Genomic DNA, 27,705 nt, shown 5'->3' with positions numbered 1-27,705 from the left:
GAAAAATCCCAAAAACATAAAATTAATTAACTTCATTTCTTTATATTTTAAAGTATTCACACTAGAAGAAATAATTTCTACAATTTGAAAAAAATCATAAGAAATTCATGATAAAAGTAGCATAATAATAGCATTATCCATTGAACAAAAATCCACAAATGCACGTATTTTATGAAACTCATTAATAAGACGGAACAAAGAAAAACTGACAATTTTTGACCTCATGTCTTCCAATTTCCTTCATATTATCAATATATGTTCTTTATGTAGGAAATAAAACAACTCCGTTTTTTTATTTTGAAAAATTTCAAGAAACGCGATTTTTGTGGCCGTTTTATTTTGTTCGAAAACTACAAAAAATCAAAAAGTAATAAAACTTTGGAGGTTCATATCTTTGGGAGTTTATATCGGATTTGGTTGATTTAAAATAAAAACTAATACTAGCTTTGATCTTTCATTCTAATATAATTTTTATATTTAAAATTTTAAGATAGTGCATTTTTTAATCAATTATTTGAAGCTTTTTATGCAGTATGTGTTAACAAAAAATTAAAGAAATCTAAAGACCATCGGTCAATTCTTAATTGATTTCTCATGAAATCCATAATATATAGATTATAGATTTATCAATAATGCACTTACAAGATATGTTAAACATGAGCGGAGTTCAGTGTTTAGTGCAAATGGTCTTGTAAAAGAGCAAATTCAAAATTTCATAGCTTTTTATTGTAATCCAACAACAAAACACACACTGTTGCAATTGTCACACCATTGCATTCATGCAATACTTAAATGGTATAGTTTTTTTGGTGCGTTATTGCGTTTGCAATTCTCTCATTAAAACAGCTGTCTATTGTAAACAACAAAATAAATGAAACTAAAACAATAGAGGCAAAAATTATCCCAAATAATTTAAAAAGTGAAAAACCAAACAAAAAGTGGACAACAGAAGGAATATAAATGTTCTTTGATTATTTGGAGGAGGCACCAAGTGTAGAAGTACGTTTTTTTTTTAACAAATAAGTGTTTTTTACAAACCGCGAAACTGTTACAAAAAAAATATTGTTAGTTGAAGGCGTATACATTAGGGATATAACTAATTTGGCAAAATTTTTGGCATACCACCACGAGATGGCCAATGTTGAATAATTATTGAAAATATTTTTTTTAGGTCATTTGAAATCAAAAACATCACGCACCAACCCCAATTTCTAATATAAACCAATTTTTTTTAAATTTGTTATTTTTTTAATTTTAAGATTAAAATATTTATATATGGGCATTTCTACCTAGAAGTATATTTTTGTCACATCGCGACTCATCATTGCCTATATCTCTGAACTTTTTGAATTTTAGCAAATATACTATTTTACATCCCTAAATCAAAAAGTCCACAAAAAGTTATTTGTTGATAATATTTGTTTTGACCATATCTCCGATTCTTATGGACCGATTTTACTATTTTTAAACAACTAAATACTTAAAAGCATATTTAAATTAATTATCTAAGATTTGGATTCCGAAGACATATGGAGCCTTCAAAAAACTGATTTTATAAAACAGACGGACAAACATTTGCTGCGTGAACTTTTTTACCAAGCTAGAAAAAATAATAATGTAGTTTCTCATAGTTTTTAATACTCTATTCGACTATGATATGCCAACTTGCATATTTGTAAAGAATGTCAATAATTATATATATTTGTAAAGAATGTCAATAGTTATAAATGGAAAGTTAGGTATCTACAGACCACTTATAAAAATGCGAAAGTCTAACATTCAGTCCAAGTTATTTCCTGGGCAACTTCTTCCAAAGATTATTAAAAAATCAAGCAAAAACTTTCATTAATTGTTGACTATCAGCTATTAAAAAGCTTAAATTGGATTGCATTGCAAATATCAAAGAAAGAAACCGCTCACAATCATTAGCAAAATATTTGCAAGATTAAACTTTTACAATACAAAACGCATCGAACATCGAATACCGCTATGGAATAAAATGTAGAAAATGCACACAACATGCATTTCCATCAAAGATGCTTTTTTTTTCAAAAATATTATTTAGAAATGCATTTTTATGAAAGTGTACATTAGTTGTAATCGAATTTAAATATTTTCATCCCAATTCTGATCAGTAATGTATTCTAAGCAGTTTTAAATTCTGTTAAATGCATAAAATATCAATAAAAATTTTCCAATATCCAATTTTTTAAAAAATCGGAAAAAATAGATGTAATGTACGTCACAACAATTTTTTTTATATTTTACATAAAAAGCTTCAAATAATCAATTTATGCACTTCTAAAACTTTTTTAACAGGGAGAACGATTTCAAAAATTGATTCAAAAAGTGCATTTCTTTTAAAAATGCACTATCTTAAACTTTTTTATGTAAAAATCATGATATATAAAAATTAATGTATGTATGTATGTATGTATGTATGTATGTATGTATGTATGTATGTATGTATGTGTGTATGTATGTATGTATGTATGTATGTATGTATGTATGTATGTATGTATGTATGTATGTATGTATGTATGTATGTATGTATGTATGTATGTATGTATGTATGTATGTATGTATGTATGTATGTATGTATGTATGTATGTATGTATGTATGTATGTATGTATGTATGTATGTATGTATGTATGTATGTGTGTATGTATGTATGTATGTATGTATGTATGTACTATGTATGTATGTATGTACTATGTATGTATGTATGTATGTATGTATGTATGTATGTATGTATGTATGTATGTATGTATGTATGTATGTATGTATGTATGTATGTATGTATGTATGTATGTATGTATGTATGTATGTATGTATGTATGTATGTATGTATGTATGTATGTATGTATGTATGTATGTATGTATGTATGTATGTATGTATGTATGTATGTATGTATGTATGTATGTATGTATGTATGTATGTATGTATGTATGTATGTATGTATGTATGTATGTATGTATGTATGTATGTATGTATGTATGTATGTATGTATGTATGTATGTATGTATGTATGTATGTATGTATGGATGTATGTATGTATGTATGTATGTATGTATGTATGTATGTATGTATGTATGTATGTATGTATGTATGTATGTATGTATGCATGTATGTATGTATGTATGTATGTATGTATGGATGTATGTATGTATGTATGTATGTATGTACGTATGTATGTATGTATGTATGTACGTATGTATGTATGTATTCTCCATATATTGTAAGTGCATTTTTGATAAATCGATAATTTTTTATATAAATTATCAATTTTTCTATTTTTGATGGTCATTTGATCTAATTTAAACAATTGATCTAATTTAAAAAAATGCACTAACTTAAACTTTTTAATATACAAATTATATTAGAATGGAAGAGCACAGCCATAGTATTAGATTGTGTAATCAACAAAATCCGATATAAACTCTTAAAGATATGAACCTTCAAAGTTTTATACCTTTTTGGTTTTTTGTAGTTTTCGAACAATTTAAAATCGCCATAAACTCGCGTTTTTTAGAATTTTTAAAAATTTAATGTACTTTTATGTCTAATAGAGTATGAGCTTACAAAAAATTAAAGAAATCTGAAGACCAGCGGTCAACTTTAAATTGATTTCTCATGGAATTCATGATATAGAAAAGGATTTCACATTAAATGAAATAATTTCCAATATTTGAGAAAACTTAATTTAAAAATTTACATATTCAATTTAAAGAAGTGGAAAATTTTAATTGTCTTTGTTATATGAAGAAAAATATTATAAAAAAGAAATAATATTAATAAGAAACATACAGTTTCTTTTTATTCGATTAACCGAATAATTTTGAATTATCCGATTATTAACCGGCTAGCTTAAAACCTCAAAAAATATATGTCGAGTAAACCGAATAAGACAAAAACTCGAATAATTGAATACCCTACTATATATACTTATACGGCATCTAGTTTGTAGTCTAGTCTAGTCTAGTCTATAGTCTAGTCTATAGTCTAGTCTATAGTCTAGTCTATAGTCTAGTCTATAGTCTAGTCTATAGTCTAGTCTATAGTCTAGTCTATAGTCTAGTCTATAGTCTAGTCTATAGTCTAGTCTATAGTCTAGTCTATAGTCTAGTCTATAGTCTAGTCTATAGTCTAGTCTATAGTCTAGTCTATAGTCTAGTCTATAGTCTAGTCTATAGTCTAGTCTATAGTCTAGTCTATAGTCTAGTCTATAGTCTAGTCTATAGTCTAGTCTATGTCTAGTCTATAGTCTAGTCTATAGTCTAGTCTATAGTCTAGTCTATAGTCTAGTCTATAGTCTAGTCTATAGTCTAGTCTATAGTCTAGTCTATAGTCTAGTCTATAGTCTAGTCTATAGTCTAGTCTATAGTCTAGTCTATAGTCTAGTCTATAGTCTAGTCTATAGTCTAGTCTATAGTCTAGTCTATAGTCTAGTCTATAGTCTAGTCTATAGTCTAGTCTATAGTCTAGTCTATAGTCTTTCATCTGGGAGGTCTTGAAGCCCCCACATGAATCAAATAGAAAAATTCGTATATCTGAGAAACTATTAGAACCAGAATCTTCAAATTTTACATGGAGAACTTTGAAATTCATGTGAACATAGCGATTTTTTAATCGCTATAAACCGTTCCAAACAACCAATGTTTTTCGCTACATTTACTATACTAAATAGCTACAACATGACAGTGCAGGTCAACCATCTGTCTCTTTTCCACTTTCACAACGTATTGAAATGTAATTTCTATTTTTTTGTGGTAAAATTTTGATGAAAAACAATATTAAATGAAATTTTTGAATAAATAGAAGCTATTATTCAATGATTCATCTTTTTAGTAAATATAAACTGTTCCTCTTGTTATGTTCCTCTTTGCCTGAAAACAAAATCTTGCTTTTTACTGTTTTATCCGGCAATTGTTTTAAGAAATTATTTGTTGTAATGTGAACACCGGGCAAACAAATTTTCAGTATTTGTATTGAATTGTGTTTGGCTTTGTTTCTTCAAACAAAACGTTAAAATAGTAATACTCATTTTAAGCTCATTATGAAATAAAAATATTTGTAGCTTGACAAATATTGTTTCTTCAAACAAAACGTTAAAATAGTAATACTCATTTTAAGCTCATTATGAAATAAAAATATTTGTAGCTTGACAAATAAAAATGTTTCACGAAAAACAGTTGATATTTTTTTGCTCTCCAAAAATATTTTGTGTTCACATTACAGCCAACAAATATTTGATAAAAAACGTCAAATATTTGATAGGTATGAACGTAGCTTAAGTTCAATGTGATCAAGTCTTCAGCATTAAAAAAATCCATAAGAGCTTGTTCTCTGTTTGGTAGTCAAGGTACATGGTATGAGTTTGCATTACAACCTATTACTATTTTCTTATTTTTCTTTGCGCCTCTTCAACAATTTTAATCAGATCAAACGTTGGTGGTGGAGTCGCAGAATCGAAGGCCGTCTCGGACTGATGGAGGTTTATTTGAATTACCTCAATTATGGTTGTCCATTAAACTGTCTTCTAGCAAGTTGATGATCAGCTCCTCGCTCTTTGATGTGTGATGTATTGATGCCGTGTGCACTATTGTTGGCAATGCCTATTGATACCAGTCTTTGTAATTGTCACCTTCCCAATTTCGGAGAGGACCACTGCTCTGTCTTCTAGCTTGTATTTTCCTCTTCGCTTTTAGGATTTAACTCCTCAACGTTAGTGGCTAATTATGCTGTGGGCGATACCTTTTATAAGTAGAGTTCCCTCAGGTTCTTTTTTCCTGTGAAAGACATGCCATTTTTCCACGTCCAGCTCAGTATTTTAGCTTTCAGGAATTTCAATATGCCAGTTTACTGCCCTGGCTTGACGTTGTCATCCTTACTGGCTGAAATCTGACTTGTGGTTCGTTTGAGTGAGGTATGGCTTGGCTGGCGCCGACTGTATTTTAGTAGACGGGTAGCGTACTGGGTTATTAAAGAGATACACCGTAACTTTAATATTATTATTTTTACTTTCCATTATTTTTTAACTTTCCGTTTTTGGTCCGCGGGGAATACAAAAAGGTAAAAAACTTTATTAATTCACTGTATATAAGTACTGTCGGAAAAAACTTATACACACTTTTCTACCCAAAATTTATCCCTGATCAAACAAAATATAATATGTTTTTGATCACGTTAGCTTGAAAACGTACTTATGTCAGATATTTTTTTCTAAATCATTCATTTAAAACTTTATTTCAGTCAAAATGGACACCATGAGCAATTAATTAAAACTTTTCCAAAAAATGTAATGTGAAAGTCCATATAAAAAATATAAATCGCAAATGAACTTGACCTATCTGTAGAACAAATGTCAGGTAAATCGGTTCTTGATTGAAAAATTGGTATAAACATATTTTTACAAAAAATGAGTGTTTCTTCTGAGGTGAGACCTATTAGTGTTCCAAATTTCATGTAAATCGGTTCAGTAGTTTTGTCGCGAAAGCGTAACAATCAAACAAACAGTGTCTTTCATATACAATATATATACAATATACCTGGGAAGTGATACTATTTTTCTAAGAGGTGGATCCGAGCAGAACAAGAATCTGTTATCGAAATTTGTCAAACACCTACAAAATCTAAGTAACGGGTAAAAAATAGGGTTTCGTACCTTTAAGCAGTTATATTAGTAACTTTGTTGAATCTCAAACGATTTTAAGTTTCTCAACGGACTTAGAAAGCATAAGCTGAGGCCTTTATAATGTCATGATATTTAAGTAACCTGGAGAGATATGTGTGCATTTTATCGGCAAACATATTTTTGATTTTAGTTTTGCACCGTTTTCGAAGTTTCGAGATGTTTTTACAAAATATTTTATATAGTATTCGTACTATTTATTATTTAATTAGAAAACCATGTCTATTCGTTGTAAAGAACTCAGCTTCTGCTTTCTAAATCCGTTGAGAAACTTAAAATAGGTTGAGATTCAACTAAGTTAAAGACTTATAAGTTCTTAAAGGTACAAAAGTCCGGGTTTTTACCCGTATCTCAATATTTTATAGGTGTTTGGAAAATTTTAAAAATAGATTATTGTTCTATTCGCATCTACCATTCAGAAAATAGTATCACTTCCCAGGTATTTTAATTTTCGTTTATTTTGTCTCACTGTGTTATTTGACGACATTAACTATTTTTTAAAATTCATTTTTTTATATTTTTACAATTTTAGTGATATATGGCATACTGTGTTTCATCACCTACTTTGCAACATTGGGAGCTGTCATATAATTTCTAAAAAAAATATTGATACTTATCGCCTAAAACTTATTTACCTGGAATATTTAATGCTTAATAGAGATCATTGTAATAAGGAATGCCTATCGTGTTTGCAGCAACTGTGTGATATTTTAGAACGAAAAGATAATTCTTATATATTACATTTACCAAATTTGAGAAAAACTTGTATAAATATAAATTATATTAAAAACCTCCAGTTAAAGTATAAACGGTAATTTATTTTGTATGTAGTAAATAGTGTACATTAATTTTTTGCGTATTAATTATACAGACAAATGGATGTTACCAATATACCAAAATTGTATGAAGAGGGATCGTGGGATAAATTGGCAAATATCATTATAGTTAATATTGAATCCAGTGGAAATGAGTACAACAATGAAGGTTGGTTAAAGGATTTTTGCGTACAAATAGAAATTCTTTTGCAATCATTTTGGATTATGGAATCTTATGAGGTAAGTAAATTTGCAATTATTTTTAATAACAATTTAATGTATGTATTATATATGTATACATATGTATATACCAAGTAAATATTTTTTTCAGACATGTCTGATATCAGAAATTTTCAGAAATAATTCTTATACTTTATTAGAATTTTTAATGAGTGTTTATTAGGCCTAAGGATGAACCCAAGTGATTTTAGTAAAATTCGGTCCCTGATTTCTCCTAGCCCCCATACAAATTCCCCTCGAAATTGGCAGTTATGAAACAATCATGATTAAATTTGGCACGGATCAGTTTTGTGTACTTAGTATAAAGTTTGGTAAAAATCGGATCACATTTGACGCTAGTCCCCATATAAAGTCCACTTTCGAAATTCTCTCTTCCATAAATGGCTTAAAAACATTGATGTCATGATGATTCGGCCTGAACGTGTTTTACATAAATTTTAATCATATTACCAAATCTTTTTATGATCGGTCCATAATTTACCCTAAGTTCCGAATAAGGCCCGTTAAAAATCAGTTTAACAATTGTAATTGACAAACAAATTTTAGTACCGCGATGAAATTCGACATGAATTAATTGTATATGAATTTTATTTTTATAAAAAGGTATATTTTGAGTAAGGTAATGGTAAAATTTGCGGAAATGGTCTTCAACTACCTTAAATTTCATCTACCTCTACTACCTCGCTTTTAAACCTCTCTTTTTTGCAAAAAGTCAATTAAAACTTATTCTAATTTGTGAATGAATTCTAGGTACCATCATATTTTTGTACATTTTTAATAAGAAAAGTTAAATGTTCAATAAATCGCCTAAAATAACTGTGGAAATTTGCTCAAACTTTCATATTTTACAACGGTATATAATTTTTGAACATTTGTTACATTGTTTATTTTTTTTTTGGTAAAAAATTCATTTTTGAATACTTCCTGCTTTCAATTGTAAAAATCGTATATATTTTTTGGTAAGAAAGGGTAATTTTTCGAAAAAGTGAAAATTTTAAAAAATCGCCAAAAATAATTGCGCACACTTTTTTTCATGTTCCTAAAAGTAGAGATTCCATACTTTATTGCTGCATATAAACATTTCTGAATACTTGCTACTTTCAGTTGTAAAAATCTTAAATATTTTTTGGTAGAAAAAGGAAAATTTTTCGAAAAAGTGAAATTTTAAAAAAATTGCCAAAAATAATTGCGCAAACTTTTTTCTTGTTCCTAAAAGTATAGATTCAATACTTTATTGCTGCATATAAACATTTTTGAATACTTGCTACTTGCAGTTGTAAAAACCTTATATATTTTTTGGTAGTAAAAGGAAAAATTTTCGAAAAAGTGAAATTTTCAAAAAATCGCCAAAAATAATTGCGCAAATTTTCGCAAACTTTTTTTCTTGTTCCCAATATGGAGTTTCCATACTTTATTTCGGTATATAACAATTTTTGAATACTTGCTACTGTCGTTCGTTTATTAACAAAAAATATTTTATAAACCTCTTAAAAGGGTAAAAATTAACAATTTATACATACGGTATATGAAAAGTGTGGGATGAGCAAAAATTGAAAATTGTGAACGCAAATTTTTTTTCAGTTCCGGAATGTAGAGAGTCCATATTTTATTGTGGAATATAACATTCAACTACTAAAAACTACTTTCACCATTAGAATCCTTATCTTTTTTTTTTTGTTGTCATTTTTATTATTTTTAAATTTTGAACGAATTATTTTAACAGTGTCATTTTAATTATTTAATTTTTGAACGAATTATTTTAACATTACTATATATATAAGATATATTTAAAAAAATCAAAAATCAATCAATGCCACATAGTTAGGAGGACCATTCCAAAAAAAACATTTTTTCCGTGTTCAGTACATTAATACGCATCGATTGAGTGACATTCCTGAATGATATTCTTAAAAAGGCTGTTCCTCGGCACACTCTACAATACATACTTTTAAATTTTTATTCTAATATTTGTAACAATTCTATTAGTCATTTTCAAATCAATTGTTACTGGCGATTTATACAAAATAAAAAATTGCTTGTAAGGAGTGAGATCGAAAAATTCTTAACATACATATATGTTAATAAAAACGAAACCACTAAACTTACTGTCTTAATTTTTTTTATTTGATTGAAATTATGATTACAATTTACAAAAAAAAAAATATTTTTATAGTTTTAATCCCTAGTGATGAAATTTTGAACCTTTTTCTGAAACCCTTCCATTAACGTTTTTATAGTGCTTTCTGTCACTTTGCCCGTTTAAAATCTACCACACTTTTGGACTTTTTCTAGGGACTAGTCTTTATTTACCGACTATCCTATCTATTATCTAGTCTTTAGAGTCTCGTCTATAGACAATTCTATTATCTAGTTTATAGACTACTCTATGAATATGTCATTGAACTAATATACATTCTATTCTATAAACTAGTCAGTAGTCTGTAGAGTAGTCTATTGTCTAGTTTCAGTTTCTAGTTATACCCTACACCACTATAGTGGGGAGGGTATTATACATCTGTGCTGATGTCTGTAACGCATAAAAATATTGGTCCTTCACCCAGAATCACTTTCTGAGTCTATTAAGACATGTCCGTCCGTCCATCTGTCCGGCTGGATGGCTGGCTGGCTGGCTGTCCATGTAAACCTTGTGAGCTACAGGCCACAATTTTGAAGATATTTTGATAAAATTTGGACCAATCGAGGTTTTTGCCACTAGGACGATGCCTATTGAAAATGGTTGAAATCGGTCCATTATTTCACCTAGCCTCCATACAATCCTACCCGCCGAAAAGGGCTTTTAATTTCATAATTATGTTAAATATTGTACTATCTCTACAAAAATCGGCAAAACTTAGTTCTATATACGTCTTAATAATACTACTACCGATTTTCGTAATTATCGAATCTTGAATGTCCAAAACAAACTTATAAACACAAATATCGCGATGAAATTCAGATATATAAAATAAAATATTCACAAAATTTTTTCGGGCTTGGTCCATATTTGCATCTAGCCCCCATATAAAGCCTCTTTCAGAAAATTAGTTTTTCATCCATAAATTGTTTAAATGTATCGGAATAAGGTAATATTGAAGATAAATGCTTTATTATGAAAAATAAATCACATTTAATATTCATAACTGGTGTAGGGTATCATATGGTCGGTCATGCCTGACTATACTTTCTTACTTATTTTAATACTCTATTGTCTATATGGAGGCAATAGACTGTCTAGTCCACTGACTAATCTGGGAACTAAATGGACTATTAGACTCGACTAATCTATGGGCTAATACAAATGAACTGTTTATTTTTAATTGTATTTGGTACAATTGGAATAAAAAAAGTACAACTCTTAATCCAGATTTGTACAATTTTAAAATTCTATTTGCCAGCCCTGTACCACATTATTGTTCTTGTACCACTCAAGGGCTTGTTTACCATAGTCACATGATGCCAAGTCAGGCCAAAAATGAGTGGACACATTATGAAGTTTTATGAATGGAAGCTGCTTTTTGTTAATATTCCTTGATGTAAATTTCAGTATTTATAGAGCCCGTTGTAACAAATGATTGTCTTCTTTTGCGCGCAACTGCATATTACTTGCCATACCAAGAACTTTTTGAAATTTTGTCTTTTGGGTTCTAAACTTTTCTTCAACATTTCTTTGAGTATCAGCAACATAAAATTTTTCACCAGAAAGTTGCGAAAAATCAGCCAGAACATACGTTTCGTCATCCATTATGCAGCAAGAATATTTTTTTTACAAAACTTGACTCCAAAAAGGGTTGCTGTCAGGAACTTTTTGAGCCTTGTATGTTTTTAAACCAGCATTAGTTTTAACTTTTCGTGCTAAATAGTCCGAACACTGAGCTAACCGGGCTGCTTTTCTACCGGATGTATCGGGAGCTCTTTTGAAAATGCTTTCTATTTTTTGGCTTTAGAAACATCATGTGGACCATCCCTTATACCTGAATCAGGTTTTCTATCAACGTTATTTTCAATTAACATGTTTTTCTCTTTCTTTAATTTTAATTTAAGCAATTTTTTATTTGTCTTAATTATCTCGTTGTTTAAAACCTAAGTTTACAAATTTGATTAAATTTTTAATTGATTCAATTAGTTTTTTAATTGAATGAAAAAAATTTTCTGGCCAACTTTTCTATTTCAGTTTTTTTTTAATATTTTATTTTGATTTCTTATGCTAACAATGTTTATAATTCTTAAATAGTCAATACGATTTTAGGCATATAATATTCAAGTTTCCTGACAATTTATAAAACACTTTATATGTTCAAATTTGATAATAAAGTGATATTTTTTGTAAATGCTCAACGCATTGTTAAAGGTCAAGCATTCCTTTAACATTGTGAGTAATCAATTAATAATTTTATTGTTTTAATCATCAACTTAATTGGTTTTTAAAACGTTTTCTACCAAACAAACTAATTCATTTGATTAATAAATTAATAAAAATTAGATTTTATTTTTATTAAATATTTAATTTATATAATTAATGAATTAATCAACTTTAATTTTTGTCTCAATTATTGATATTAATTGTTCTGATTAATTCGTTATTTGGAAAAAAAAGTATTTTTTTAATTTTTTTACAAATTTGATAATTGATATCATCATTTTGGTGATAGGTGCAAAACTTGCTTGATACAATTATTTTGATAATTGAAACATATTTTTAGTTTTTTCTGTGAATGCTTGGGCAACTTTTTGTATGACAAAGTTGGGTTTTGTTGAAAATATTTAATAATTTTAGTACGCATTTTTTCTGGTCACTCATTTTAATCAGATTAACAACAAATTAATATAATTGACATTAAACGTAATAACTGGCATGTTTTACAAAGGTAACTTGATAAAAAAAAATCATATGTTAAGAATTTTTCGATCTCACTCCTTAAATGTTGAACCCACCAAAATCGAAAAATTTGTAGTCGTTATTTTCTTCAAAACTAATTGACCAATTAAATTCATTTTTTTATTCTTTATTGAATCTTTCTTATATAGAAATTTACAATAAGTATTAAAATCTTAACCTAAATTATAACTAACGTTGTTATTGCCGCTGCAATTTCAACCAAAGTTCTCGATAATTTGATTATCTGGCAAAATCCAATGTTTCCGTTCTTCTCAGTCGTATATGACCCTCAAATGACAGGAACTCCCTGGCAAGGGGATTTGGGTGATCCATTAGTTTCGACAAGTAGTTTAAACAAGAGAATTTGATCTCCTCGTGTATTATGGGGACATTGAGATCGCTATGAATATTACTATTGCGAATGTACCACGGGGTATTTGTTATTGACCTTAACAGTGCTTTCCACTAGATGAGGACGCTGTTCCCCACAGCACTTTGTCTAGTCTAGAGCTGACCGTGGTCCACTTTGTCTAGTCTAGAGCTACATTTGTTTTTATTTGTGTAACCTTGGCTTCAATGTGGTAAGTCCATGTTAAGCGGCGATCAAGGTGGATACCAAGATATCTCACATGGCTTTGTTCAGGAATTTTTATATTGTTTATCTGTACGGAAAGACAATTTTCCCGTCTTAAAGTAAATGTAACGTGGGTACATTGTGTTGCTGTTGCATTGACATTTATTTTCTATTTGTCCAGCCACTTTTCCAATTCGCCGATGTGAAACTGCAGTTGTTCAGAAGCTATTGAAGGGTTATCCTGTATGCTTACAATAGCGGTATCATCCGCAAATGTAGATGTGTGAGTCAGTGCGCTCGTTGGCATATCTGTAGTATATAAAATATATAGAAACGGACCTAGAATACTCCCCTGTGGTACTCCAGCAGATATTTTTCGACGTGAAGAGATCACATCTTTAGATCTGATTTGAAAAGATATTTCATATATGTAATATTTAAGCATATAAATTAAATTGTGCATATAAATTAAATGCTGAGCAATATTGCTTGCTCTCGAAGGCCTTTCAAATAAGAGTAGTTATTTGATGTACCTGTTCGATAGCGCTCTGCTTTCTTCTGAAACCAAACTGATGGTCAGGAATAATGAAATTATCATTAAGGTGTACTATAAGGCTTTCAAACAATAATTTTTCAAAAAGTTTTGATAATATAGACAACAGGCTAATGGGAGGGTATGATGTCACTTGAGTGACATCTTTTCCCGGTTTTGGTATCATAACAATTTCGGATACTTTCCATGAGGTAGGGAAATATCCAATACGTAGCATCGAGTTAAAGATGAACAAAATAATTCTCAGTGCTGATTTTCCTGCGTGGAACCACATTATTTATAATGTTAGCACTAATAGAAGAATCTGAATCATTTTCAGTAAACACATTCTCCAAGTGATTGGCGAATGCTTCAAGTTTTTCTGACATATCTCTTATCCATTGACCATTCTGGAGGCGTATGGGTGACTCATTATGTTTAACAGCTTTCCAGAGACTATATTCTGTTTTCTTAGATGTTTTCTTAGATGTTTTCTTAGATTAGATTCCTTATTATTTTTTAAGGCGATGTGAAGTCTTCTTTGGCACTGATTAAGTTTAACCTTTATGTTTGGAGATCGCGATTGTTGCCATTGACGTCTGATTGTTCTCTTTTCTTTAATTAGAGACTCAATGTTCCTAGAACATTTCGAATTTTTGTAGTCTCCCAAGGTGACTGGGGGTGTAGACATTTTGACAGCATCTTGTAGGATATCTGTAAATATATCGACAGCGGATTGTATTTCATGGTTATTATCAATGAAATGTTTTGTGGCAAGTGTGAGATAACATACATTTTATACTTTAACCAGTTCGTCTTCTTGTTAGGGAAACAAGAAAAATAGTTTTCCAATCATCTGTGGTTTCTTATAACATTAAAACTTTAGGTGAGTGGTCTGACGAGAGGTCCAGTGAATATTTTGAAGATATTGTAACTCTGCTATAAGGTATATTTATAGAGGTGGCCTGGATATGGTCTTTTTTGTATTATGGCATTGGGAAATGTTTAATATTTTTTTCTCACTAAAATGGCTGTTCCACCGTAGGCTCTATCACTTGGATGTTTTGTATCGTAAGTGTAGTATCCGTTAATTCTGAAACAATTCTTTAGGGTAAAGTGTGTTTCAGAGACGAGTAGTAAGTCAATTTCCTGATGTAGCAGGAATTGTTCTACTTCATTCTTGTGTTGGCTAAGGCCGTTAGCATTCCTAAAACAAATTTTGCATATTTGCCATGAAACTGTTCAGGATTCTCAATAGAGCTTTGAGAATTTGTTTCGGGTGCGGGTACGCCCTCTTTTAATGCATGTGCATATGAAAATAATGTGATATTATTTTCATTATTGGTTTGCAAATTTTCATTATTTTTATTTGTAACACTTCTATATTGGGCACTAGTAGTTTGTTTTGCGTTCATTTAAGTAACGGAGCCCTCTTTTGTCGTATGGGCATACGATTTATTCTGATTGCTTTTATTTGTGATAATTTTATATTGAGTATTAGGAAGGCTTGGGAAGTTAGAAGCTTTATATTGAGCATATAAAGGTCTTCTGGCCTTATTTGATATCCGCGATAGTTTGCAGTGTGATTTTGGTCACAGTTTTCTTTTATTGTTATCTGTTTTTGGGTGGGGACAATCTTGGCTTTTATGGATGTCTTCGCATCTCACACAAACAGATGGTAATTTGCAGAAAGTTCTTGTCCGAACCAGAACTCTTGGCAATTTAAGCATTGAGGAGAGAAGATATCTTAAAATATATATTGGATGAGTATCACCCTTTTTCTTCAATTGTGAAGAGTTAAAAGTAATTTCAACTCTAAACATTGGTTGAGGAATTTTGTCCTTGTTAAATATATTGTGAATGGACTTCACTTCATAACCTTCAGACTCTACCGCGTTTTAATGTCATCAGTTGGTACAGAGCTGTCTACACCTTTGATAACTACTGCCGAACCCTTTGCACTTTTTAGTTGATATGTGTAATAATTTCTTTTCTCAGAATCAAAACTATCAACTATTGTTCTAAAAGACTTTTCTGAATAAGTATGTATTTTTGTTTCCTGAATGTTTCCTTTGCGTATAGAGAATACGTGGAAATTTTCTTTGCCTACAAGTAGTTATACCCTACACCACTTTAGTGGGTAGGGTATATTGGGTTTGTGCTGATGTTTGTAACGCACAATAATATTGGTCCTATACCCACCTTAAAGTATACCGATCGGCTCAGAATCATTTTCTGAGTCGATTTAGCTATGTCCGTCCGTCTGTCCGTCCGTCTGTCCGTCCGTCCGTCCGTCCATGTAAACCTTGTAATCAAACTACAGGTCGCAATTTTGAAGATAATTCAATGAAATTTGGTACATGATCTTCTATTGTCCCAGGGACGAAGCCTATTGAAAATGGTTAAGATCGGTCCATTATTTCACCTAGCCCCCATACAACTGAACCACTCGAATAGGGCTTTTAAAACTTGTAATCAAACTACAGGTCGCAATTTTGGAGATAATTTAATGAAATTTGGCACATGATCTTTTATGGTATCGTAGACGAAGCCTATTGAAAATGGTTAACATCGGTCCATTATTTCACCTAGCCCCCATACAACTGAACCCCCGAATAGGGCTTTTAAAACTTGTAATCAAACTACAGGTCGCAATTTTGGAGATAATTCAATGAAATTTGGCACACGATCACCTAGCCCCCATACAACTGAACCCCCCGAATAGGGCTTTTAAAACTTGTAATCAAACTACAGCTCGCAATTTTGGAGATAATTCAATGAAATTTGGCACATGATCTTTTATGGTACCGTAGATGAAGCCTGTCGGTCCATTATTTCACCTAGCCCCCATACAACTGAACCCGCCGAATAGGTCTTTTAAGTTCATAATTATGTTTAATATACTCATATCTCGACAAAAAGCTGCAATAACCAAGTTGTATACAAGACTTGATGACCCCCACGAATTCCATAATAATAGGTTCTCATATGACCCTAGCCCCTATGAAAAGCCCCCATCAAAATTTCACTTAAATGTCCACAATTTTATTCAACAATAAACGGCTTAAGTATGTATATCTAAGGCAAGGTACAATTCAACTTAAATGCTTTATTATGGCAACTAAATCACATTATATTTTTGTCAAAGGTGTAGGGTATTATATGGTCGGCCTCGCCCGACTATAACTTCTTACTTGTTTTTTCTTTTGCGTTGTCTTCCACACAATTTTCTTGTTTTGGCGCACTTGAGAGATGAGATCTCTCGTTTGTTGTTGTTTTTGAATCTATTGTTTGTTTATTTGTTTTTTCTGTTGCGCTATTATCTACACAATTGTTTTGTTTTGGCGCACTTGAGAGAGAAGATCTCTCGTTTGTTGTTGTTCCTACACTTAAATAGTTTTTATGATTTTTTGGATCATAATTATTGTTGTTGTTGTATGGAGAGCTAATAACAAAGTATACATTTTTCAGCCTCCTTTCACTTGTTGGAGAGTTAGAGAAACTCATGCACAATAACACAAACACTGCACTTTATTTAAGGTTTTGTTTTTATGTATTTTTGTTTTGTTTTTATGTATTTTTGTTTTTTTTTATACTTTTTGTTTGGCTACAATTTGTTATTGTTAATAATTGCATTAACAAAAACGACAATTCATTTCATTTAAATGTATTTTTAATATTAAAAATCTATATAATTAATAGGCAAGACGATTTTTTGATCTTGGCAAAAAATATATAATTTTAAAGGTATTTGTTCGCAGATGTGCACAATATATATATTAATGAGATCGGTTCAGAATTTTACGAGCTATAAGCGCTTAAAGTTGTTACTAATACATAGAATATAATAAGATTTTGAAAACAAATATGTATGTAAACAGGCTTAGGCAAAGCGAAAATAGGATTTTAATGTTTCATATTTTTGTGTAAAGAGCTAAATTGTGAATGAGATAATGATCTATTTTGTTATAATATCGTTACGATTGTTACCAAATCGAAAGGAATATTTTTATAAGAATTAGGACTTCAGTTTTATATTCAGAGTTTTCTATTGGAGGTTTTTCGTTATTTAAACTTTTCAAGATAATTAAATTGAAGTACATTCCCGAGGAAACAACGAACTGGGAATATAAAAAGATGTGTAAATAATGCTTGGGTACACCTCAAGATATGTCAAACAACGTACTGATATTGGTATTTGACCTGGAAAAATATTGGTAGGATATCAGTATTTTTTTTTAATTTTAAGTATTGATATCGTAAAGTAATGACAAATATCGGTTACATTAATGAATTTTCAATTCCCTAACTTTTTAACGACCGTATAATATTTTAAAGACAAAGATCGGAAAAATATAAGAATGTCAAGAGTTATGTATTGAAATATTTTTAAAATACAAAATTATTAACGTGAAATTTTTATTGGTTGTTACACTGCCGATACTTTTCAATTATGTTTAACGAAAAAAAAATCGGTGAAATAAAATACTGAATTGCGGTACATAATTATTAGTTTTGATTGATTTGGAAGATTTAAATGATGTATTAACGAATTGATTCAGTGTCAGTAAGTAATAAAAAAAGCCTGTATAAAATATAAGTAAAGTTTAGTTGGTCATGCCGGTAAATGATAAACCGCAATAAATGGATAGGTATATCGCTTATATGCAAGTTTAGCACAGCGAGCATTTGATGATATTTTTCTTTTTTGGGTTATTCTAACCAATTAGGAAATAGTAGTGTAAAGTGAAAACTGTAAGTTGAATGGGTGAAGGTTATATGCTATATAAAAATAGATGAAACTGCTAGATGAAACTGCTAAATATAAATCATGTCTTTTGGGATGAAGAGTGTTTAACCGTACTTAGCAATTTATTGTTTATTTAATAAATGTAGGTCTGCTGTTATAAGGGTCGAGTGTTATAAGGGATAATTTATACAGCATATATCTGATGGATGGACTACTAATGACATCCAAATAAAATTTATTTATAATTAGATAAGGCATTATTTTTTTAAATATTTTTATTGTTTTGACAAATTATTTAGAACATTTCCACTCTGTATTTTGAACAGCTAACATTTCTTTACTGGTGTGTACAGTAGAGTACTCCAGCATTGTGAAGATAGCGTACAGCGATGGACATATAAATGGCACATATTTGAAAAAACAAATTTTGGATTTATCCAAAGGTTTAGTATTTGTATTTATGAATGATATAAACATAAGTCGAAATTCATTATTTAACAAAAAATATACATAATTTATAAAAAAGAACATTAGATTGAGCTGGACACATAAATGGCACAAACTTAAAAAGTACTTTTAATATTGCATTTGTTGATTTTTTGGTATGTACAAATGCTCTACCATTAATATTTTGTGCTGTAACCTTTGTTTTGGATGACAGCTTCGCATCTATGACCCATACTTTCCACAAGTTTTTGGCATTTTGTTTTGGGTATGGCATACCAAGCTTCCTGAACGGCTGACCATAAATCGTCCATATTTTTATATGTGTATATGTGTAGGGAATAATAAGTTGATAGAAGAAATGTTCGTTATTTTTTACTTTTAAAATAGTTGAAATACTTTTGAAAAACAAGTTGTATAACTAATTTTGACAATTGAGGTTTTAAACTTCTGATGGGACTTTTACTAAAACCTATCACATTTTCTAAAAGAAAACATTAAACAAAGCAAATTATACACTTTGATAATATCAGTAAAGTTAATTTTTTACAACAGATTTGAACTACAAAAATAGGGTTTTATTTTAGCATATTTATGCAATTTTTCCAGCATTGGTTCTGGTCGAATTTCGACCGCTGGGTGCTCTCGTGAGAGCGATTTAAAACATGTCTATCCACTATGAGATCAAACATGAACAATTAAAATGAAATTTAGTATTTTATTAGGTTATTATCTTATAATATAGCTTCAATAAATATTGATCTTACACCCATCCTAAAGTATACCAATCTGCTCAGATTGGACTTATATAAATAAATACTTATGTATTTATAATACTTATATAAATAAATACTTATGTATTTATTTCAGTGCTCTCTAGTGGCCACAATATGTATTACAAAAATATAATATGTACTTTTTAAGAAGGAAATTCTGTAAGCTATCAGCAAATATAAAATTTTACTCTCCATCATATTTTTGTCAATGGAACGATTCAGTGTGCTTAGGTTTTGTATTTTGGAAGCAACTTAAAATGGTATTGGGGCTATTTTGAATGTCTCATATTTAAACCAATTTTTACAATATTTTTAAAGTTTCCCTATAAAGCAGCAATTTTTCACCGCTAAGCTACGTTACCGCTAAAATACCTTTTTAGCACAACTACCGTTACCGCTAAAATACCGATACCGAAATAAGCCAAAATACCGATAATGCTAAAATATCAATACCGAAATAATAACGCTAAAATACCAATACCGATATTTTATTAAAAAAACAAAAATTTCCAAAAAGTGAGTAACTCTTCACTTTATTAATATTGTTAACATCACTGGCGTTTTTTATTTCTTTCTCAAACATTGGCAATCTTCTTTTTATACCCTCCATCAGCGTTGCCGTTTAGGGCTTTTCCTACAAAATTTGGTAGGATTTTTTTCAATTGGTAGTTTAAATTCATTTTTGGTAGGTTTGTCAAAACACATACTTTTAAAGAATATTACTGTATTAAAATATTAAAAATTTTGTATATCAAAATGTTATTACATTTTTGAATCATTAAATGGGTTCGGAATAACGCCTTATAACAGGACTTGAGGATTGAAAAGAAAGGATTTTTCTAGAGCCATTAATTTCTTAAAACTATTTTGTTAATTTTATCACAAATTTCATCGTAATTTTTTGAGGACGACCTAATGTCCTAATGTCTGAAATTCTGAAACAAAGAAATATGTAGTTTATGACGAGTTGTATCTAAGTAGTCACCTTAAATGCAAAGAGAACTCTATTGTCAAAAACAGGTCCATATTAATATTATTTTGGGCTATTTTATGTGGCAGTTAGGGAACTGATATTATGATTTTTGGGTACTTCAAACTGAGTGGGGTAAATTTGTTTACAATTGCTACATAACCAACATATTTTTAAACATTAAAATTATTTTCCAGAAGTTTTTAGATTTGTATTGGGTCTGGATACAATTATATATATATAGCAAATTTAATCGAAACATTTTAATATTTAAAATTACGTACAGAATATAAAAAATTTCCTGTTGCTAAGTCGTTTGGGTTTTACAAAATTCATGACTTCAAGGACGTTTCCCTACACAAATTAAAAAAATCTCAAGAAATAAATGTATCATAAAAGCTGTGATACATGGTTTTTAGATCTTACAAAGAGAAAAATGTTCAGAAAATGTCTAAAAATTGAAAGTTGTCTCGAACGATAGACATTTTCTGAAAATATTGTTAAATCTAATAACCGTTTATACAAAGTTTAACACCCTTTTGCATTTTAGTCGATGAAATACCTTAATAAATAAGTCACTTTTCTCAAAAAAATTATTTTATATGATTTTCAAAATTTGGTAAGTTTTTCAAGGATTTTGGTAGTTTTTTGACAAAAATGTGGTAGGTTTAAAATTTGGGTGGTATATTGATTTTGTCATTTGTAACACATCGAAATATTGGTCATAAACCCACAAAAGTATATACATATGTATATTCTGGGTCCTTATTAAAATCTAACCCCCATTATCTCAATGTATATATTTTAAATTTACAGTTTTCATACAAAAAATATTTTCACCGGCAGAATATCTATAGGTTAAAAGATATACCCTACACCACTTTAGTGGGGAGGGTATATTGGGTTTGTGCTGATGTTTGTAACATACAAAAATATTCGTCCTATACCCACCTTAAAGTATACCAATCTTCTTAGAATCGTTTTCTGAGTCGATTAAGATAATTGGATGAAATTTGGCACGCACGTTTTATTTCCCCCTATTAAAAATGGTTAAAATAGGTCCATTATTTCATCTAGCACCCACACAACAGAACCCCCCGAAAAGGGCTTCTGAGCTCATAATTATGTTAAGTCTTGATGACCTTGCCAAATTTCATAAAGATCGGGCCTCATTTGACCCTAGCTCCCATACAAAGTCCCCTTCAGAAAATTGGTTTTTCATCCATAAATTGCTTAAATGTATCGAAACAAGGTAATATTGAAGATAAATGCTTTATTATGAAAAATAAATCACATTTAATATTCATAACTGTTGTAGGGTATCATATGGTCCCGCAGAAGGAACTTCTAGATGACTCTTGGAAGTAAGGTATTGCCAAAGACTCTTCTAGATGTGACTAGGAAGTCACTTCTTGAAGTGACTGCTTAGTATCATCTAGAAGTGTTCCTATCTTATCTTCTAGAAGATGAGTTTTCTCTTCTTCTAGAAGAAGAGTATTCTCTTATCTATTTGTATACTAACCAAGAAAAAATCTATAAAAATAAATCTAAATAAAATGAAATTTTATAGTTTTTATTGAAATAATTGAAATTAAAATAGTAGAAAAAATAATTGATTTAGCAACTAATCTAAAAAAAAGTAATATATGTACATATGTATCAAGAATTTAGAATTATTAACTTATAATAAGATAATTTTCAGGAAATCTGTATTAATCTACCAACTGTTGACTGGTATACTTTCAAAAATGGAAAACGTTGGAGTCTAAAATAATTTTGGTAGTTCTTCATAATTTTATGATCAATCCATCAAATTGTATGAATTATATTTTGGAACGCATTAATCCTTCAGCGAAATAAACAAAAAAAATGTTATAATTAATATTGAATATACATACATATGATTCTCTTATGATCAATACATTTCCCACCAAAGTTTAAACGGTCAGATCCATTTTTTACATTTTCTGCAAATAATCGACATTTTGAATGGAACCGCGTGATGAAATAACCAGATTATTTTTTATGTTTTAATTCGGTTAGAAGTATTTTAATAGGGGGTACAATACTGTTTTACAAAAGAAAAAAAAAATAATTATAAATTAATTAATTTATTTATTTATTGTTTTGAATAAATAAAAACATTACCTTTCATGAAAATTTTTTAAATAACTTGGAATTATGCTATACGCACAGTTGGGACGAACGACGAATTTTTCGGAACGAATCTTCGTCGTCTCATATAGAACACACTAAAGTATATTAAAATACACACAACCAGTGCGTATGACGAAATTCGTCGTACGTAACGAACTGTGCGATAGATTTATTTCTATTTCATACGCAGACGAACGACGAATAAATTGGTTTAGAGTAACCGTTTTTATTTCTGGTTTTAATTTATTTTTTTAAATAAAGTAAATTTTTGCTCTAAAAAGCGTTTTCTTGTATATTTATCTATATATAAATTAAATTATTAATATAATTAATCTTTGAATGCAAAAATGAGGAAATATTCCCAAATAAATTTTTTTTATTTTCGATTAATAATATTTGGTTAGTAAATATGGTCACCCCAACCAGTATGTAAACAAAAATTATATATTTGAAAATTAAGAAATTTGAATAATAATTTGTTTGTGATCTAAAACAAAAGAAGTGTAATTTTCCTGCAGTATATGCAGTTAAAAATAAAAACAAAGAAAAGCAGAGAACTGAAAGCAAGAATCGCAGTACGTAAAGTTTTATTGTGCTACAATCGACGAATTTACGCAACAATTTTTTGTGCAATCGTTCGTCGTGCTAAGCGAAATTCGTCGTTCGTCCTAATTGTGCGTATACCATTAAACCGTCTATAAAGATCTGAAATTACTAAGTCATGGATTATTTTTAAAATTATTTACAATGACTAACGATAGAAACACCTTAACGACCCTAAACGGTTATTGTAAAATGTGCAATTTCGTGTCAAGTGACCCAAGTCAAAAAATAATTTATATATAAAACAATAGTATTAATTTGAATATAATGATTCCAGCTAGCGTTTAAATACATTAAATAAAATTTTAATGTATTTTTTTTTGTTACGATAATAAACGATTGTTTTTGTAATATGTGTGCTCTCGTCTGACAATCGTCCAGAAGTGACTACAATCTACACTTCCAGATGAATAAAATACAACATTAATGTGAACACTCTTAAAACTGTCTTCCAGAAGTGACATAAACATACAAACCAAAAAGATACAAATTCGGAAACAATGTATTTTGTTATTGTAAAATGTGTGTTCTCACCTTAATATCATTCAGAAGTCACTAAAACGTATATTTCCAGATGAAAAAAATTCAACAGTCATGTTTTTTCGTTTAAGTAAAATGGATGCACTCTTCTTTCTATCATCCGGAAGTAACTTAAAAGTATATTTCTAGAAGACGAAAATTCGAAATCAATGTATTTTGTTTTTGTAAAATGTGCGTTCTCGTCTGATAATCGTCCAGAAGTGTTTCATATAAGTTTGATTTTGCTATTATATCAGATTTTAATGAAATTTACCACACATATAATATATATAATATGTTCCACATATCATTGACTTTTCGAATGAAAACTCATTCCATTGTAAAAATATCGCGATTTGAAAATTAATTGCTCATAACTCTGAAACTAAAAGTCCAACATAATTTTTGATTTCATATTAAAGCCAAAGATATGATCTTCAAAATCGTGTAAATAGAATATTTTACTTCCAAAAGGATAAAGGTCAGCCTCGTTAAAAGACAGTCTCGTGTTAAAAATTATAAAAATACATACTTATACTTACGGTGACCAGACGTTCTGTATTATACAGAAAAGTGCTGTATTTTAGAGCCATGTTCTGTATAAATTACTCTTTGCTAAAAAACGTGAAAATGTTCTGTATTTTATTTAGTGTTCTGTATTTGTTCAGTATTTCGTTATTTTTTCAGTTATACATAAAAAGGCATAGAAAAACACATAAGAAATACAGAAAGATTAAAAAATTCTGACACAAATGTAGCTAAACAGTTTTTTCAACTATAAATTCTTTTTGTACTTTATCAATCAATAAATTTTTATTTTTCTAACACAGAAAAAATTAATACATAACTGGAATGAATTTTGTAATATGACTCTTTTTCCCAAACCATTTTCATTCAGAATATTAAAAGTTCATAAAATGTATGAACTTGTACATGATGGTAATTTTTTGAATGTTTACTTTTTTCAACGATATTCATGAAATAATTGCATAAAAGTAAATTATTTACTATTCTGTTTACATAGTAACAGAATAGTAATCCTATATTAGCGAAATTTGTATAATGAAGAGGAAATCATCAGCAAACATAGTTAACATCCATTTTTCAAAAAAGCCCGCAAATTTCTTCGATTTTAATCTAGGTTAGGTTAGGTTGATAGGAGGATGTATATTACATCAAATCCGAAGAAATACACCTAGGCCACTATCGGGCCTGTTGTGCGCTCCAATTCAAGAAAATTGTTCACTAAATGTATTATTTTTCCATGTTCAGAAACTCAGTTTCCTGGACGTAATTCCTAAAAATAGTCCAATCGGTGTTGGTTACGAATGTTATTTCCGGAATAACATCACTTCCAAGATACTTGGATCTAACTTCGACGAATGCCTGACAATGGCAAAGAAAGTGCTCCAGAGTTTCACTGTCCTCTCCACATGCTCTACATTCGTCTGAATCCGCACGTCCAATTTTGTATAGATGTGCTCGTAATCCTGTGTGTCCACTCAGAATACGTACCATCATACTAACCTCAGACTTGCTCATTTTGAGGAGATTTCTCGTCTTGCTCTCATCAGGGTCACCCCATAGAATCTTTGTGGTTCTACCCACCGTTTCATTATTCCAAGAGGTCTTATGGGATTCTCTCATCCATATTTTTAATTCAGCTTTTGTTGCGTCGAATGGTTTTGCGTTTGTCAGGTTAACTGCCTCGAGCTCCCTTCCCTTTAAAGCTATTACATTCGCCCTTTCGTTGCCGACTACTCCCGAGTGGCCTGGTACCCATATGATATGAACCTTACCTCTGGGAGAGTATTCAGTTAAAGCTTTCTTACAATCCAATAAGGTCTTAGATTTAATTCCATCACCTGATATCGCACTAATTGCCTTCTGGCTGTCGGTAAATATATTAAGCCCTGTGGGCGCCATATTTATTCTAATCCAATTTACACATTCCGTTATTGCTCGTACTTCTGTCTGGAAGCTTGTGTTATGATTAGGTAAACGGTGGTTTATTTCTGTTTCTGGGTCTTCAATATAGAACCCCAGGCCCACTTTGTCCCCTAATTTAGAGCCATCCGTGTAGCAACGGATTCCTAGTGGTATTTGCTCTAATGTTCCGCTTGACCAAGACATTCTATCTGGGATTAGCGTTTTAAAGTTTCCTACATATTCTGTGTCTGGTATGCGATCAGGCACGTCCGATGAATGTGTATAACCTTCCAATGTGTCCAGTATACATTGATGACGTGTCCTATAACCGTTTTTGGCCAGTTCGCCTAAAGTAAAGAGCCGTTCGGCTGTAAGCGCCGCCTCATATCTTATATATGTTTCAATGGGTGGAATATCTAGCAACGTTTCCAGAGCCTTGGTTGAAGTAGTACAAATGGCACCACTTATACCCAAGCAGCATGTACGCTGAACTCCCTGTAGTAGTTTGATATTACACTTTTTGTCCAAAGCAGTCCACCAGATTATTGAAGCATAAACTAGAATTGGTCTAATTACACTTTTACAAAGCCAATTTGTCATAGTAGGACTAAGTCCCTATTTCATGCCTACGGTTCTCCTACATATCGCCCAGCACCGATGTGCCTTTTTGATCCTATCCTCTATATGGTGCCTCCATTTTAATTTCCGGTCAAGTATTACACCTAAGTACTTAATTTTGTCTGTCACCGGTATCTTCTTGCCCAGGAAGCAAGGTTCAGTATATGTAGAAATTTTTGTCTTTCTTGTGAAAAGACAGATTTCCGTCTTCGCCGGGTTAACATTGAGGCCTCTCGGTTGAGCCCAGCTCACGGCCGTATTCAGAGCCTCCTCAGCTCTTCTACACAAGTAATTTGGATCCTTTCCCTTTAAAAGTATTACGACATCGTCTGCATAGCAGACAGGTCTAAGTCCTTTCTCGGTTAGGGTCCTTAGGAGGCTATTAATCGTGGTAACCCAGAGTAAAGGTGACAAAATGCCACCTTGTGGTATACCGCGAAATACCTTTTTCCTGATAGTTATATCGTACATCTCGCAGCTTATCCATCTTTTCCTTAGCATGTGGTTGATCCAGTTACGGAGCACCCGGTCAACATAAAACTGGTCTAGGGATTGGATAAGGGTATCGGTGTGCACGCCTTCGATGTCAATGTATACCGCCAGTGTATACAGTTTGCTATCGAAAGATTCACCTATGTAGTGGACAACTTCGTTTAAAGCGGTTTCCACCGATCGTCCCTTTACATAAGCATGCTGCTTATAATTGAGGTCTTTGTATGGTATGCTGCTTTTAACCATGCTATCGACTATCCGTTCCAAGGTTTTAAGTAGGAAGAACGTAAGACTTATCGGTCGATAGGACTTAGGTGTCGCATAGCTAGGTTTCCCTGGTTTGGGTATAAATATTACCCTTGCATCCAGCCATTAAATGGGGGTATATGCCAATTTTAAGCATGGTGAATATCTGTGACAGATATACGGAAACCAGTCCCGCCTCCATCTGCAAAAGTGGCAGGAAAATTCCATCCGGCCCTGCAGCTTTATAGGGAGCAAAGCTCTTGATTGCCCCTTTAACCATGTCAGTTGTAATAACTATTTCCGTGTTACCCTCCCCTTCCTCCAGTATCGGTTCATCTATGTTATTCGATATACCGGGTGGGAAATGAGAGTCCATTAGGAGTTTCATTGTCTCCTCCATATCCTCAAGCCTCCTGCCCGTGTCATCGATCATAGATTCCGGTTGGACATGAGTTTTGGATAGGAATTTTT

The 27,705-nt window shown here is 30.7% G+C and overlaps 1 protein-coding gene across 1 annotated transcript in view; it reads left to right on the top strand.

Moving 5' to 3' along the window:
- LOC119601984 (calcineurin-binding protein cabin-1-like) overlaps window positions 1-27,705 on the top strand; it is a 446,878-nt gene that overhangs the window by 232,729 nt on the left and 186,444 nt on the right. Inside the window, exons 8-9 of the mRNA XM_037953280.1 lie at window positions 7,226-7,504; window positions 7,565-7,748. Coding sequence (XP_037809208.1) covers window positions 7,226-7,504; window positions 7,565-7,748 — 463 coding nt within the window. The remainder of the gene's footprint in view (window positions 1-7,225; window positions 7,505-7,564; window positions 7,749-27,705) is intronic.

Source organism: Lucilia sericata, unplaced genomic scaffold (assembly GCF_015586225.1).
Source record: "Lucilia sericata isolate MDLA Ls3-8-SP2 unplaced genomic scaffold, ASM1558622v1 Contig000203F_arrow, whole genome shotgun sequence".
NCBI lineage: Eukaryota > Metazoa > Arthropoda > Insecta > Diptera > Calliphoridae > Lucilia > Lucilia sericata.
This window is presented reverse-complemented; position numbering and strand designations above follow the sequence as displayed.